Source organism: Homalodisca vitripennis, chromosome 7, assembly GCF_021130785.1.
Source record: "Homalodisca vitripennis isolate AUS2020 chromosome 7, UT_GWSS_2.1, whole genome shotgun sequence".
NCBI lineage: Eukaryota > Metazoa > Arthropoda > Insecta > Hemiptera > Cicadellidae > Homalodisca > Homalodisca vitripennis.
In genome coordinates this window covers 126921193-126939068 of record NC_060213.1, presented here as the reverse complement: position 1 = coordinate 126939068, position 17876 = coordinate 126921193, and the positions used below count along the sequence as shown (strand labels likewise).

The following is a 17876-nucleotide window of genomic DNA, read 5'->3' as shown; positions in this document are numbered from 1 at the left end:
TACCCAAATGGCGGCTTGTATTAATTTAAGATAATAGACTCTCGTAAATGTGTATTTATTGTTTTCTCAATACTACTACTTGTAAGAGTAGCCAGTCAATTTCCAAAAATAATACTGTTTATAATTTTGATGATATTGATTGGAAATAAATTCATTTATTCAGTTATGAGATTTAGATTTTAGTTAAAATATACATTATTTTTGGTTGAACGTCTAAAACAGTATTTTGTAGCGGAGCCTGGTAGAGCATGAAATTCAGCTGGGAATGGAAATGGTATCATAAGATATTGCAGGTATTCGAATATACGTATTGTTCATTTAGCCTAAATTAAAAAAATGTAATTATTAATATATTTATAATTGGGTTATACCAAATGAGTTATTCAATGCTTTTACAATCTGGTTTATTTGTAGCAGGCCACAATCTATTTGTAGTCCAAGACCAGTGTCGTACTGGGGTTGATTATCATTGAACGCTTTTCTAATACAACAGTCATTCAACTTTTATTTTTATTTTACAAAGTACATCCAATAAAAACCGACTTAACAATTACATAGTAAAACCTTGTCTGGAAGTTCAAATACCACCGTCAATGGAAATGCTGGAGCCATTGATGTACGAGGCTCTGTCTGAAGATAAAAATACAATCAATTCAGCCACTTCTGCAACACGAACATCAAATCAATCAGTTGACTTTATAGTAGTTTGCTGAACAATTTATTTTAGAATCAGTAATTGAATACCCATTTAATAAACAAATAGTAAAACTTCTTCGTTAAGTAAAATTATAGTGTGAACATATACCTACTCTTCCCAGCCTGTTTCCCTACTTCATCATTGTACATCATTTTATTCCTAAAACAAGACCACAGGTATATTCCTGAAAGGTTTCAAAAAAGGCTTTTGTCCTATTATGTCCCGCTTAGAAATATTATATTATTGTACGTAGTTTATTTAAAAATTGACTTATTCTGGAAATTTCTTCCTGCTTTCATGGTTACCAGTAGCACCAATGCAAAAGTGTTCACTAACGCTCAGCCAAATCCTAAAGCGTGGCATGTAACTTCATGCAAATCTGAGTTTAGAGGCCAGTTAGTTTTCAATACATCGTACGGACAGCCAGACATACGATGAGGGAACCTTAATTAGCCCAGCTAACGCTAAGCCTACTAAGAAATAACTTAGAAACTCTATTGGTTTAGGAATTAAACGGTCCAAATGAGTCTGTCAGTCAGTGCGATAATCCTTTATAGAACGGTCCAAGGTACTTGAATCTTGGTCCATAGATTCCTTTTGGTCCAGTAAAGAACTCTATTGGTTTTAGAATCAAACGGTCCAAAGGAGTCTTTCAGTCTGTGCGATAATCCTTTATAGAACGGTTCTAGGTACATGAATCATGATCCATATGTTCCTCTTGTACCTTTATTCAAATGTTGAGTTTAGATTCATTTCATCTAAATTTATAATGCATTTGAGGATGTACGTGCAAAAGGAAAGAATTTTACTAAAAATTTTGAAAATATTAGTATACACTTCATTCACAAGATTAAATCTTGTCCTTGTAACTTACTTAAAAATGTCATAGAATAAATTTCCAGTATATTTCTAGGTCCTAGGTTCGTGAATCATGGTCCATATGTACCTCTAGGTCCAAGAAAGAACTCTGCTGATTTTCGAATCAAACAATCCAATTAAGTCCTTCAGTCTGTGCGATAATCCTTTATAGAACGGTCCTAGGTTCTTGAATCTTGGTTCATATCTTCCTCTTCGTCCAAGAAAGAACTTTATTGATTTTGGAATCAAATGGTCCAAGGCAGTCCTTCAGTCTATGCGATAATCCTTTAGTCCTAGGTGAATCTTGGTTCATATCCTTTCGTCCATAGAAATCAAATGGTCCTCCTTCAGGTTGAACGGTCCTAGGTTCTTGAATCTTGGTTCATATCTTCCTCTTCGTCCAAGAAAGAACTTTATTGATTTTGGAATCAAATGGTCCAAGGCAGTCCTTCAGTCTATGCGATAATCCTTTATAGAACGGTCCTAGGTTCTTGAATCTTGGTTCATATCTTCCTCTTCGTCCAAGAAAGAACTTTATTGATTTTGGAATCAAATGGTCCAAGGCAGTCCTTCAGTCTGTGCGATAATCCTTTATAGAACGGTCCTAGGCTCTTGAATCTTGGTTTATATCTTCCTCTTGGGTCTTGGAAGAACTCTATTAATTTTTGATAAAAATGTCAAAGTACAGAAAGAAAAGTGGTACTTATGGGCCAGGATGAAGTTAGATCAGTAAAGATTTTAGTTACATACTGTACAGCCCTTTATTACGCTGTCGAATCGTTTTAATTTTAGTGAATGGTATAGAAGTTCAAAATATTTCTTACCGTAACACCCTATGACGCATAGAGGGTTACTGAATACCATAGACACACCTCAATATTAGAAATGGGCAACGTGTAAGCTTTGCTTCACCCTGTGCATAAAGGTTTTTGACACTTTGATGAAGATGGTAGATAGATTTTAGTCCTAGAAACGTAATGTTCTATTTTCGTAAAATTACGGATGGCAATTGTCATAAACTCTGCAACAATATCTAGTCATTAATCGACAGTAATAGACCATAAACAAAGAACGTGGTGTGAGGTACTCCTACCTTTTAACATTTTCGGTTTCGGGTCATTACCTTGAGGCTGCCCAATGCGTCTGGTAGCCAGCCGGTTCGCCCAGGATTCTGCTGTCATGTCACAATGTACTCCTAGCCCAACAGTCATAGGGGTCTCTATCCACCCAGGCTGTACACTGTTTACTCTAACATTGTATCTAAACAAAGAAAATGGATAGGACAGATTCTGAAAATACATTATTTGTACACTGGTGCTCAAAGCTGAGTTGAAATTGTTGACTAAAGCAGTTGATTACTAATACTTACTGGCTCATATCCTTCGCCATGCACTTGGTAATAGCATCAACTCCTGCCTTGGAAGCCGTGTAGGCTGCCATCTCTTGTACACTGATACGTGCGGCTACGCTGGAAATGTTGACTATAGCGCCAGGCAACTTGGCAGCTGAGAGCTCTCTGCAAACAGCCTGACATGTGAAGAAGGTACCCTGCGGGATTTACAAGAAAATAAATTATGTCGGTCACAGATTTGTTATCCACAGTTTTGAAAATAACTATGACAGCAATGTTTACCTTGAGGTTCACATCAAGTATCTTCTGGAAAGATTCAATGGTTTCGTCCAACGTTGATGCAGCGCCCAGGATTCCAGCACTGTTCACGAGGATGTTAGGAGGCCTATTGTACTTCTGGATAATCGCCTTCAGTAGTTCGTGAGCTGACTGGAAGTTGGTGACGTCGTATTTGAATACGGAATGGCCAGATCCTGAAATAAATACACGCTAAATAAATTATGAGCTAAGTACAAGGCTAAATACGTGTTCTTGAAGCAAATTATGGTTAGCTGTTTGTGACGTAATATAACGTTCATAGCAATGTTACAAAATTGTACCATTGACGTAATATTTCGTGTCAACGCATTTTAAATCACCAAGCAGACCATCTTTGAAATCTAAAAATTGTTTCACTTGAACCTAAACTATGTATGAATTTTAACTCAATGTGAAGTATCAAATGGAAATATAGAGCGTGCAATTTCGCTAAGCATCTCATCGGTTATAACTTGTAAAAAGTTCCAAAAAGAAGTTTTCAACAATTATTAGTTTTAGGTTTTTAAAGACAATTTTGTCTCTTTGCTAACAACTAGATTTCGATAACGAACACAAAAAGTAGAGAAACATTGAAATAAGAACTTAAAATTATGTGAAAGCCTAATCATTAGAATCACCCTTATTATAAAGTCAAATTTAAAAATTAGTTTATAATTCTAGGCACCCTCTAGTTTTTTCTCCTAATAGTTTATATTCCAGTTAGAAGACTTAATAATGTATAGAATAATAATAAACTATGAAATATGGATTTTTGAAGGTAGGTTTAAAGGTATTACAACCAGTATGGAAGAAGTAAATTACATTTATTTTCAGTATTTTCTAGTAGAACATTAACAAAGAGTGAAAGATAAACACTTTACTTGGGAATGTGGATGAAGAAACAAATATGGATTAATCTCTTGAAGATAGTGGCTTCACACTATGATTGTAGGACTGTAGGTCCACGCCTAGTTTGACGAGGGTGGCTGACGTCACTTTTTCTGCAGGGTAGGACAGTTAGTCCACGCCGACACACCTGTGGACTAACTGTCCTACTTTTCAAAACTGACCTGGCCGTGCATTAGTTTTTCTACCTGCACTTATTGTTTATTCTGGTCAGTGATGCTTCCACTACATTCGCACAGCGTACTGCTAAAGCAGCAATTATTAACAACAGTTTACTCAAGCTATCACATATAAAGTGGATTACTAATAGGGATTATATCTTAACGAATTCCATATAGCATTATATTACTATCTGATTAATTTGGCATTGTCCTAATGAATCATAAACATCTACAGTAAGTTTGTATTAGTTATTCCTTATATTGGACCATCGTTTGTATAATACTGTATACACCAGTAGACACTATAATCGTTAGACATTCTTAAGTTAGAAATGGCGTAACTAACCTGTCTTTATTTTATGTATATCATTTCGTTTCATTCTTTTTGCAGCTGTCTTATGTAGTGCACTGAAAATTATTTAGCAGATATAGAGTTTAGATCTCGAAACATCCATTCAAGTGCTGCAGTGTGAGTACGACGATCCCTTATCAACCCCTCGTCAAAAGAAACCCGTGAGTCGGACAGTGGGTCCCAGGCCGGGACCGTGGACCTACTGTCCACCCCTTAAGAAGTAGGTAAGAAATGCTTCCGGCAGTTTTATGACGTGGACCTACAGTCCGTTTACCTCACACTATCGACCACTACTTGTTTTATTTTCGGGTTTGGAACCAACTTTCTTTTATTTTCCACGACTTGCAGGATCAAGTGCTTTTTTTCTTCATCAATAGTTAAAAGTTTAATGAACTCTTTAAATAATTTGACTCCACGCTCAGCTATGTCATTTAATACTTCAATGTTTTTGATGATTTGTCCTCCTTTGATGTAATTGTAGGTTACTGTTACATTCATTTGGACTTGGAGTCAAAGAACTTCTATTTATTCAACCCATCAAACAACTATAATGATCTTTTTGAGGCAAAATCAGTCAAAACAGCTTGTTCCGTTAAGAGTACAGAGTCTCCTCCGGTTTTCCGGTGTTTGAGTTCGCAATATATCTTTGCTGCCTTATCCTTACTGGAACTTTATTTTAAAATAAACTCAAACCAATTAATTCATCCAAAAGGTACTATAGGTGAGGTTATAAGGCATGCATGATCCTCAAAGAAAGTTCTAACCAAGGAGCATTCATAGCCTTTGGACTTGAGTGTAGAATTTTACATATATAAAAAGTCCAAATTTCTGATTTAGATTTAGTGTAGTTTTGAAATGTATTGAACATTTTGATGCCCTATGATAGCTTCCCATTCAACGAGCATGGGTTTACTTCACCTGGAGCTTTCCAATTAGCAATTAGTGAAGTATGGTCCAGACCAAGTAAAGATAGATATATTTTACTCCATATAGTCATTTATGGAATGCCGCTTACTTTCCAAGACAACCGATAAAATTTGATTGCATAAACTTTAGTCTTAACCGCCAGGAAAATAACCCAAAAGCTGATAATGTTCTTAATGTATACTATATCACACTGATATTTTAAATAGAGGTATATCAGAGGAACTGGAATGTCCAAAGCAAAAAAACAAACACTTTACTTAATTTTTCAACACTGTATTAACTTATACAGTTTCAAAACATAGACCCACTATCTTGTTATCTAAAGCCCTTTCAGATAAGACACTATAATGATAAGACACGCATTCATAGTTCTTGTACTAGTTCCTGTTTCAAGTTTTGGCACATCAAACAATACTAAAACACACAAACGATCTATTTTATCAGTTGCCAAATTATCAGGAAGAATCTTTCCATCCCAATGAAAAATTATTGGATTTAAAAAAGAATCAGATTCCTTGAAACTATTTTTCTTGCTATTTATGTTTTTCTCTTGAATAGTACTTCATAGTAATGGCAATGAACTGGGGTCATGCACCAATTCTGAAATGATAGAAAGAAACCATTAACCTTCAAGGATTCCTCATAAGAATCTTTACTGCAATCCAATCACGCAGTTTATTGCGTTCCCTAGTGATGGGTGAGGAAAATAAGGATTGCTTTACATTCGGTGATAACTATTTATCTATTAGTGAACCCCTTTTCTTTAGAGATGATGGTCTATACAGATCTTTTTATTTACCTTTGATGGATTAAAACCTATGAATGCTCTTCTGAGTCTTAAATACATAGTTGGTAAGCAAGTGGCAAGGACCTTGGCTCTTTACATTTTTTTGGTATCTTTTCTTCTTCCAAAACACCTTTTTAGTGTTTTGCTGTACTTCTTGTCTGATAAATTAATATATTTCTTTTTTTCACTTAAGATCAATAAAAATGTTTATCTATTTTACACATAGTAAGTGCTTCATTATTAGCAATATCAAACACAATATCACGCTGAAATTATGTTTCCAATTTCTTTTAGCATCAAACATTCTTCCTTTATATTTTTAAAATGGTTTTTAGTCTAGTACATATAGCAAATTATTTATATAAGTTACTTAAATTAATTCTTCTTTAGTGCTGTGAATAGAATTTCTCACGGTTTATTTTTTATTTAGGTAAAAATGAAGTCTAGGAAGAACTTGCATAAAAGTTGGTAACTGATTATAACTAGATATTAGTTATAACCTCTCTCTATTAAATATTTAATAGCCAAACACTATTTGAAGGCGCTAAGTTATGATGTATATTTGTCTTTATGATAAATTTCTGGTTGAACTTAAAGCTTGAGTGTTAGACCACTTTATAATAAAATACATGTATGTGTATAATGGCTATATAATAAGCATACACAGATTTTCTTGATCGTGGTAACAAACCAAACTCTAGCCTACATACAGTAAATTGGAAATATAATTTACTTGAGCCAGAAGTGCACATATACGGGTAACGCTTACGAAAAGCGTGCGAAGCCGCGGAAACAGCTAGAAATTTATAAATTATTCTTACAGTTTTCTTGATAGACATTTAACAAAAACAGCATCTGGTTAAAACACGATTATAAATTTATATTTATAATCATCACAACATAATGGAATTTTCAAATGTTTTTAAAACATTAGGCACACTGCCTTCTATTCCATCTAGGACATTTATAGCTGCCAGCTAAGGTAAAAAATAGAGTGTGTGAAAGGTGTAGAATAAATTTTAAATTTGGACCACCCTGTTGTCCGTGCGGATTTTTGAGATCAAATATTTTATCAGTAGCGGGACGTCTCTTTTAGGAGGTGATTGAACAGCCATGGATGCTAAAAGAAATAGTGGTTATGTTGATGTTTCATTTTTATCAGTTTACGTATTTGAATTTCTTTTCTTTTTGTAAATTTTTCTATATTTGTAGAAGTCAGCCTTTTTATAAAAAGCAGTAGCTTCTAACAAAGCCGGAGATAACATAAAATTATGGATTCTTTTAATAGATTCATCTCAGAAACTAATAATAAAGCCATTTTCTGCAGAAAACAAATTATTTGCGACCATCAGTATCAATATAAAAATACATTGGATAAACTTGAAAGTAGTTTATGCACCTAATGGTCTAATAGTCAAATAAGGCCAAAGATATCAGGAAAAATACGGATTCTCTTGATAGATTCATCTCAGAAACTAATAATAAATCCCTTTTCTCTGCAGAAAACAAATTATTGGCAACCATCAGTATCAATATAAAAATACATTGGATAAAATTGAAAGTAGTTTATGCACCTAATGGATAGTCAAATAAAGCCGAGTATATTAAGAAAATACGGTTTCTTTCGATAGATTCATCTCAGAAACCCTTTATAGAGATCTAGACCAAGCCCTTTGTAGAGAAAACAACGGCAACCATCAGTATAAGTATGAATAGAAATTAGATAAACTGGAAACTAGTTTATGTACCTATTGGATAGTCAATTCATATCTACATTTGCAAGATCCTTGCCTTCTTTTTAAACAAGTTTTGTACTAGATGTACAGAAAATTTTAATTTATAATGATTAAGCGATTCATACATTTTTCATTTAAAAAGGTTTTGCTCAGACTTAAAGAAAAATTATTGACTAATTTTCTATAATACCTTACCTGACAACAGTTTGAGAGTCTCGTAGGCCCCAGCCTCATCTATACAGGTGACCACCACAGTAGCTCCTTCCCTGGCCAGCACCTTACATGTCTCTCTGCCCATCCCACTGCTGGCTCCTGGAAACGAGTTGATTATGTTACAAAAGGTCATAATTGTTTGTTTGTTTTTTATTTTAAGTTCTAGTGTTTCAAATAACCTTTTCAGTTTGTTTTTTGTTGTTGTTTATTATTGTTTGTTGCGTGGTTCCGGTTTGTTATTGTTTGTTTGCGTTTTAGGATTAGTGCTTTTTTGTTTGTTTTTCCAATACATTTAGAAATAATATAAGATGTGATTTAGAAAATGTTCGCCCTTAGATAAATTTGACAAATTAACTAATGTTCTTCCGAATTCAATACATTTACCACTCAAAAGCATCTTCCACGCACGCGCGCGCGCGCGCGCGCGCGTGTGTGTGTGTGTGTGTGTGTGTGTGTGTGTGTGTGTGTGTGTGTGTGTGTGTGTGTGTGTTTGATAACATTTTGAACGAGGAGAGGCTTTAGGCTCTGGGGACCTAAAGATGAAGTAACGGCAGAACCGTTCGGTAAGTACCTCCTACCATAACAACAATTGCAATAGTCTTTCCTAAGCAAAATCGACCTAATAGTTTGTACTAAGAAAGTAATTGACAAAAAAAGACTTTTTAAGAATGTTTAAAAACTATATTTGAGTTACCATTTAAACTGTGAGTCAAAATTTTCTGTCATCACGTAATTTATATGTTGCAATAACCTACTCTAAAAAGTATATACCTATTTTAGGTTACATTAGCAACTAATATATAAATATAGTTATCTTATAATTTAAATAATCAAATCAATATTAAACAACCACCAAACATTTCCTCATTTATTATTTGTGCCTTTGTTGCTAAATGATGTAGCATGAACTGTATATAATAAATTCATGACCATACAATATAAACTTTTCTAACACTATAAAGCTTCTCAGTCGGGTCCTTAGACTCTTAAGATTAGTACTGTTCGTCTTTAGGTGAAAAATAAGGTTGTAAGATTAGCTCCAGTCAGTGAAACTAACCTATTTTAAAATTTAAGATTGTTATATTCTGTTCGTAGTAAATAACTTTATCTTGTGTTGCAGATGTAAATATAATTACTTTGTATTATATAACATTTTTTATTTCAAAATGTCATTGTTTTATAAATAAAATAAATTAATAAAAAATAAACTATCCGTATAAAACAACATACTTGATATACAACTTTACAGTTTTTCACACGGGGCCAGTTACAATGTTCTTGTGGAACTAATTCTGTATTCAATGATAATTTGTGAACTATTTTCTAATCTTAAAGAAAAAATTGCACAGGTTATCGTTTAAAAACTTGTCCAGAATGTGTTCTCAGATGTTATTGAATTCGGTAAAAGATTGTATCGACTGAAATTAATTTGTAATAAGAACTACTTAAGTACTTGTACGTCCCTAATCATTTTCAATGATTCTAGATTTTAAAATTAAGACTAATTTTGTTTTGGAATTTAATAAACATTTTAAGCATTAATGTCCCTATAATAGCAGATAAAACATCAATATCACAACAATTATAAATAAACATCACAGTCAGAAATTATTTTAAAGGCATCTCACAGTATTAGAAGCAAGGGTTAAAGGAAGAAAGAAGTTCAGATTTATGATAACAAGAAGACCTGACTCTGTTTGTTTACTCCAGTGTCCCGCCACAAATGCAAGAATGAATTGCGGAAAGTCATGAATAAAACATAGATTGCAATATATACAGGGTGTCCAGCAACCATTCGAACAAACTTTGCCACATTGTTCAGCAGGCCAAAACTAACAATTAATGCAGTATACCGGGTGCCCTATTTCGCTTCGTTTAGCATCTGTCTGTCTGTATGTGTTTTTTGGGAAAAAATTACTACTCAAAAACCACTGAAGATACAGAATTCAAACTTAACAGTTATGTTAAGCTAGTGTTGGTCCTTTTCAGTGAAAAATATAAAACAAATATATCATTGCATTTTAAAATGGCGGCCGTTCAAAATTTTCAAATTGTATTAGCTTTGAAACGGCTACTTTGACAACAAATTCACCAGGATAACTTTTTTAGCATATTTTATTACTAATTCAACAATTTTTGTTTCAAAAAGATTGAATAACAAATAACTGAGTTACAGCACCAAACGTAAAAACAGGTTAAATCCATGCATTGCAAGTACATACAACAATGTAGTGGATTTTTACGAATAAACTTTTTAAGGTTCTTTATTAAAATAGTGAACAATATTATAACCTGAAATTTAATATTTATTTTTTCAATTTGTTTTAAGGTAAATTTAAAAAAAGTTCTTAACCAATTGTGAATCCTGGTTTTTAAATCTTAACAAAAATGTTAATAGGGCTACGTTAGGGTTTTCTTACATGGCAATTGTGTGAAACAGCGTAATTAATTGAATGTGTTTGAAAAATTTTATTGAACAAAGAACTTACCGGTCACTAAAGCTAAACTTCCCTTCACCATCGTCGCAGATTCTGTCACGCTTAAGGTTGAAGTAGAACTGAGGTCTGGGTGGACGGTATTGAGGTGTTAGCCTTGACTTCGTCTTCATTAAGCTTTGAGTGCAGTTTCTTCAGGACGCAAAGTGGGTAATCTAGGCTACCTCGACGCGGTTTGCGAATAATTAGAAAATTGAGGAAAACGGTGGTCGATATTTAAATTGGATTGTGTAATACAGTTTATTACTGGCTGATAGTGACAACGGTACAGCTGCTACTCAATAGCATTCAATCAATACACACGTATTTCTTACAAGAGTTGGCCTGTCCACTTAAACAGCCTAATTTTTAAATTAATTATTACAACTAAAAAAACAAACAAGGAATGTGTATTAAAATATATCTTTTCACCCTAGCACTCTATCATTGATCAATCATTCAATAGTGAAGCTGCTAACTAGATAATTGAAAAATATTGTGTCTGTCTGTTAGCATCTTTCCACTGTATTAACTGTTCGAAGAAAACAATACTGTTATCCTTTATTGCGTATAACAATTTTTACAAAATTGCATTTCAAGCGTCAAGTATATGCGTCAAGAAATATGTGAAATACCGACGAGATACTTCTTTACGTAAATTACCCCTTAAACATATAAAGTCGAAGGAAAAGATTTGCAACTTGAAATTCGTTTGCAGAATTGGGAGAGATGTCTCTTTTCATAGATATGATTAATACGCGTGCATGAGCTTTTGTCTTTCACCACTTTTCAAACCCTATCCAGAGCCTGAAAAAATCTCTTTGTGGGTGAAAAAATTGAACCGACTATCGATCGAGTCTATATAAAACCAAAACCGATTTGCAAAACGATATTAATTTGATTTATCATCGACAACAGGCTGTTCAAAAGAGCCCTCTCAACCACCTTTGAGAATGTGGAGGTGGAAATGGGTCTAAAATTTTCAAGTTCATCGAACTTTCCTTTTTTATGTCAGGGTTTTACAGTAGACATCTTTAGATGGTCAGGAAACCGTGTTTCTCAAAATAGGGATTTATCATATGTACTAGTGAGCGAAGATAGGTACGAAGAAAAGATTCAGTTAGCATTGATAAGATATTATTATTTCCAGTAGAAGAGCTATGTATGCCTAAAGAGATCGAAAAAGTCATCGATAAAGAAGCCCACAGTTTTCTACACATAACGTAGCCATAGTAGGAAGGGTTGATTTAATATCAATGTTGCGTTTAGCTCCAAATCACCTACCTCTTAATCCAGGGTCTGGAATTTGATACTGTACTTAGCTCTTGGAATCTGGAGTTTCTGATGTCGAAACGATGTAAACTATTCATTTTCAGTTTCTTCGTTTGGCAAACATGTTTTCGATCTATTCAGACGAACATGGCTCCAGATTCCAGGAGTTTAGCATGTAACAGGATCAAATTCCAGACGCTGCATTAAGAAGTAGGTGAACCTGAGCTGAACGCAAAATTCATATTCAATCAACCCTTCCTTCGAAAGCTACGTTAGTACGATAGGTGTAACAGCCTTATACGACAAACCCGGTCAGAAGGAAAGTACTTTCTTCCTACATAAGTATGTTTGTGTACCAGCCCCCAAAAGAAGGTTGAAAACCATTCATAGAGTAATACTGGTTTATGAATTTAGCATTTAGTATTACATTAAAACGACACTCGAACCAATGTCAGCAATAACAAGAGATTTCCATCATGATGCCCTCCATTTTGCCAAGCTTGTACCGAATGACGATAACACACGGGGGTGGTGACTTCTGAGGTCGTAGTAATAAATACTCGAATTGCAAAGTTTACTCATAAGTTCAATTTAATTTACTAAAACTTACAAGCCCCACTTTTAGATGGTAAATTAAATATGTGCCTTGCCACGTTGCTGCCAATTAGAATATAAGAACTAAAAATGTATATCTTATAGGTGGGCCTAAAATATCCAATGTTCTCTGGAATTATGCCTACGATGTTTTACTTTATAAGACATTAAGATTTTACTTCCCTTCGCAATGTGTAGACTCACAACCCGGGTGTCAGCGTCTTGGCACGAGACAATGGCGCTGTAGTCTAAGAAGGGTTATTTCTAGTCGGTGGTTACTAGAAGATGAGTAGAAGTTATGAAACTGGTAGCCGTCTACTCAAATAATATGTGCCCTGTGAGCCGTGAGACACGTGGAACACGTGAATTCGCCTAAAACAAATTCGCGACGGTATTAGCCATTTAATGATACAAATTACTTATTACAACAACGTGCTCGCCAGAAGGACGACGCCACAACTTTTATCTATTTCAATCAAGCAAATAAAAGATCTTTAAGGGTAAGTCACTTTACTATTTACAACTTTACTTTACGTTACATTCATTTTTTTTATACGTTTGGCATCAAAGGGCTAATTTAATAATACGAAAAGATAAATTTTACTTACGGACAAAGCGCGCGAGATCTGATCGGTCACGTAGTTGGGCTGCTACAAAGGGTTAGAAGAAAATATTCATACGCGTGCCAATTAGGTAGTTACTTACTCCGCCAATAATTTAGTTTCGGAACATTGGATAAAAAAAATAATACTAAATTATACTGACTGACTAGGTTGTGAAATTTACATTATATAAAATATAATTAACTAATTAATAGTACAAGCTTTAAAGCAATCTCATGAGCAGATTCCCTATTTACAACTGCCACGGAGTCGAGGTGGTCTTCAGAACTGGTTCTGTTCACAAACAGTAGTGCCCAGTGGATCCCCTTGTCTGCACGATCTACATCAAGACTGTTATTCAGAACAAGAAATACGAGTATATATTTACAAGTATGAAAGTTAGATTGAGAGAAAAATGTATTTACATCCTCCTGATAACGTAATTAGACAGCTTGGGTGAATGCAAAACCCCTAAACATGGTGTTTTTATTAGCGCGTTCCGACACGTTTATAAAGTAGTTAACAATAATTTCATCATACATCCATTTATCTATATAATTGAAAGGCTTACTTTTAAATTCAACTACGTCATTATTTATAAATCTAACTTAAGAGTAAGATTTTTTACAGATGTGACTTATGTAAAATTGGTATCTTCCAGCTTCACAACAGGAATCTTTCAGTCGTTAACTATTTTACAAAAGAGAAATTTTTATCTGTTGAGCTTGAAACTTAACATTACCTTTCAGAAGAGAGCTTTCCAAAGTCTTACTCTTCTCATCCAGGGAGAACTTTTCCCCATCGACTGCATTTTAAAAGATTTATTCATTTTAGTAGCTTTTGCCCTTTCTGAAGCTGAAGTTTAGACGTTTTCACTCTGGAGAGAGTGCATTGGTCACATTCACTGTAAATTGGTTAAATTTTAAGCTCAGATATTTTGAAAATTATATTTTTTAAATCAACCCCAAAGTAGCTTGAGGTCAAAATACCCAATTCGTGTTTTAAAACAGCAATAGTAATAATATCCAACGGTTTCATAGGTCTACTGCGGGAGATGACTGTTGGAGTTGGTGGGGTGTATTCCCTAAGAGTAAAAGGTTCTTGCCAGCCTAGACATAAGGGTGTACCACCCCTGCCTGCTTTGACTGGAGAAGCTGGTTCAGAGCTGGTTCATGAGCTGCCATTTTTCCTAGGGGACATGACTTGAGGTTAGTGCCCTAAACGTTTCCCCGTGAATTTCGACAGGAGGCGGCCCCTTCTCCCAACCTCACCCATCCAAAATATCCTGTCACTCCAGAGGCAGCGCAAAGGTCCTTATAGGACTATGTGCATTTTTCTAAGCTTCTTGTCCTAAGAAAACAAAACAACTGTCTCATAGATAGTTCGTGACTATCTTGAACCAAAATGATACATACACCAACAAAATGGTGACAGTTTATAAATGAAAATTCACAATGTAAAAAGTGTTTCTACATGGTTTCAGCACAATACTGCACTAAAGAAATTAATAACATTGCGTTGTTTTAATTCCATACGTATCCTCCTAGAATAATATAACAATAGTGTGATATAGTGTGCAATAGTGTATGCCTCCAGTGCCAAAACTGAAGGCGAAAAGGCATAATCAGTTGATGCGCGGGCGGGTCAGGCGCGTGTCTAGATGACTTGCAGGAAAATCTTGATTGATCCAATTGGCAACAATAGACTTCATCGCGCATGCGCCACGTGACCTTTCCTTCTTCTATATCAGAGTTCTATTCTTAGAACTGAGATAAGACGATACTGCAGTATAAACTTGTTACTGTCCCTCCTACCAGGTATAATTGCACCAAACATGATTGGGTGAGCTTAATGAACTTTTAAGGAAAGTCCTTTCGAAACGATAGAAAATAAATACTTAATTTAATTACATGCAACATAAATCTTGCTGACAATCAGTGTAGCTCATGCCTAACAATACTAGCAAGTTCTGTTGATTAGTCCTAGTGTCCTTGAGACGTCTACTCTTCGACTATCACTATCCCGTAATTTGTATTACGTTTGCCATAAAACAAAGATACAAATTATCACAATAACAGTGTCTTCATATTGTGTGCGTTTATAAGTTGCAGCATTTTGACGTTTCAGAGCGCAGATTTCCTGTTGAGTATGGCTCCTTCCAGAGGCGGATTTGAAGATTTGCCGTCCCTGGGCTATCCACAATTTGCCGCCCTCCCCCCCTCCTTTCAACCATGCAGGCTTACCTTGGTACCGCGGTGGGTCGACGCGACGTCGGCGGCAGCGAGGCGGCCACGCTAAGCTTTTAATAAAGCTTGTTTTACCATTAAATATGAGATGTCACAACATTTATTAACTGGCAAATTACTAAAATGTCATGAAAAGAAATTCGATTATTATTCATTACAAGTAATTTTTCACACATTTTTGACTTTTGGAATGTTTTTTTTTTTACTTTTTTACTCAAATGTACCGCACCCTGAATTCTGCCGCCCTGGGATATAGCCCATTTAGCCCATATGTAAATCCAGCCTTCGGTGCTTCTCGATTGCTACGACTTTTGGGTTTAGGGTAAATTACAAACAGGGTTTCGTATTGTTGGAACTAGTATGCATACATTCCCTTCCTTCGTCCTTCATCCCTACATATTCCATCCTTATTTACCCTCTATTAGGTTAATTAGCTAGAATAAAATAACAATATTCACCTTAATAATAGATAGAGCAAGATAAATCCTGCAGTCTACAAAACCATTAAAACAAACAAGACTACAAATGCACCAGGTTTAAGTTAAAGAACTCTGTAGTTTTTTTTTTACGTAGGGGAAATGCATTTCCGCACGGAGTGTGGGACACCCTTGCGGACTACCCACTAAACCCCCTACGGGCCACGGACCACGGAGGGGGTTTAGAACTCTGTATAACTCAGTAAAATAAGGCAAAATATGGATGCAACCTCGGAATTAAAGATAATAAGCTAAAATTTACATAAGTCTTTATTTTGATGGTATAAAATTTACCTCAAAAGTCTCATATAATCACGTGTACGCGACTTAAGATATTTAAGGTCAAATGTCACGAAAATCTCGAAAAGGTTTTTTGCAAATATCTCGTTTCCCTTACGCTAAATGACTTTGAAGGTAGTTAGAGAAACTGTAGAACGGAAAATTCTCTTCAACTTTTGTCTGTAGTAATTTTATGTATGTTCAACCCTTTTTGAGATACAGCGCAAAGAGTAGGGCACCGCTTACATGTATATACGATAATGCGAGGTCAGCCAGTGGAATACAATAAATAAATGAGTTATATTGTCAATTAAGCACTTATTATTATTATTATTATTACTTAATACTATTATTATTGTTATTATTATTATTATCATTATTATTAAATTTTTATTATTATTTATTATTTAATATACCATATTTAGGTATTAATTATAAATTATATATTCTATAAATAATACTTATTTTATTTTTACCAAACATACAATATTAAAAGAAATATTTTAAATGAATTTTAATAAATTATATATATATTCATAGTCATATTAGAGCCATAGAAGGAGAGCTTGCTGAATATTCACATTGTCAAATGCCTTGATTATGTCAAACCACTTTGAAGATTATCAGATCGTTTTTGAATAAGAGAAATTACAGCTCCTATGGTACTATGCTTAGTTCTAAAGCCTTTCTGGGAATCTGCTTGCTACTAGTTCTTGAATCTGAGAATAAATTGTGTATCGCTCAAAGTACGTAAGTCTTAAGTCTTTATTTCAGCCATTCCATACATATGTGCAATATGCCAGGTTAAATAATATAAAAATAAATAAATGTGTACAAATAAATTAAAAGTCCGTTGCAGCAAATGAGGACTGAAACAAGAGTCTATGTACAAGCCATGCTTAAAAAAAAACTCCAAATAAGAAGCTACATATCTGGGTTAGTAGGCAGTGTAGGCATACTCTGGTCTATGCTAGTGATGTTAATCAATTAATTTCTACGTAAGTTGAAATGTTATTTTATAAAAGGGATTAGCCAAGAGCCAATTGTGACAATTCTTGAAAATTTTTAGAATGGGAGGTTCAGGACAGAGATAGAAATTAGGTGCAACAGGAAAACAACTGTTTGACTTCTATAGTCTACTTCTAGGAATGAATAGGTTGCCATTATACCTAGTGTTGAGCTCAAGAAAATTATTTTTCAGAGGGAAGGACTCTTGTCTGACCTTCATAATCACAAGGCACTGGTAAATATATTAATTTGCCACAATCAAAATAGGTTTTTACATGAACAGAGGCCCAAGTAGTGTGCACACATAACCCTTAACACCGTTTTTTTTCTCACGGATCTGTAACTAGATCACATCAGCAGCAGTTTGGTTTTAAGGTGTGGCGTGGTATACTTTGAGATCAGTTGCTGGGCCACATATTCTTCCAATGGAAACATTTACCTAGAATTTTATAAAAATTTTGCCAGATTTATTGCATGACATTCGAATTGCTACAAGAGAAAACATGTGGTTTACGCGTGACAGTGATCAGATCCATTTTGTTTAGTAAACGAAGAAATATAGGACATATGTTCAAATAAACCTTTTTGCTTTTTTCTGTCTATTATCATATATTTAAGTTGTTTCAACCTCTCGCGAAAT

General features: G+C 34.5%; 1 protein-coding gene across 2 annotated transcripts; it reads right to left on the bottom strand.

Annotated features, from left to right (window-relative positions):
- Positions 1-387: 387 nt before the first annotated feature.
- LOC124366287 ((3R)-3-hydroxyacyl-CoA dehydrogenase-like) lies at positions 388-10931 on the bottom strand. Of its 2 annotated transcripts, XM_046822699.1 has the most exons (6): positions 10775-10931; positions 8268-8384; positions 3189-3379; positions 2925-3103; positions 2679-2815; positions 388-663 (listed from the first exon to the last, which is right to left on the bottom strand). In XM_046822699.1, the coding sequence occupies exons 1-6, from the start codon at positions 10803-10805 to the stop codon at positions 578-580; spliced, it is 741 nt and encodes a 246-aa protein (XP_046678655.1). In that variant the 5' UTR covers positions 10806-10931; the 3' UTR covers positions 388-577. The 2 variants fall into 2 exon arrangements, with proteins under 2 accessions (XP_046678655.1, XP_046678656.1); XM_046822700.1 differs by lacking the exon at positions 2679-2815.
- Positions 10932-17876: the final 6945 nt, after the last annotated feature.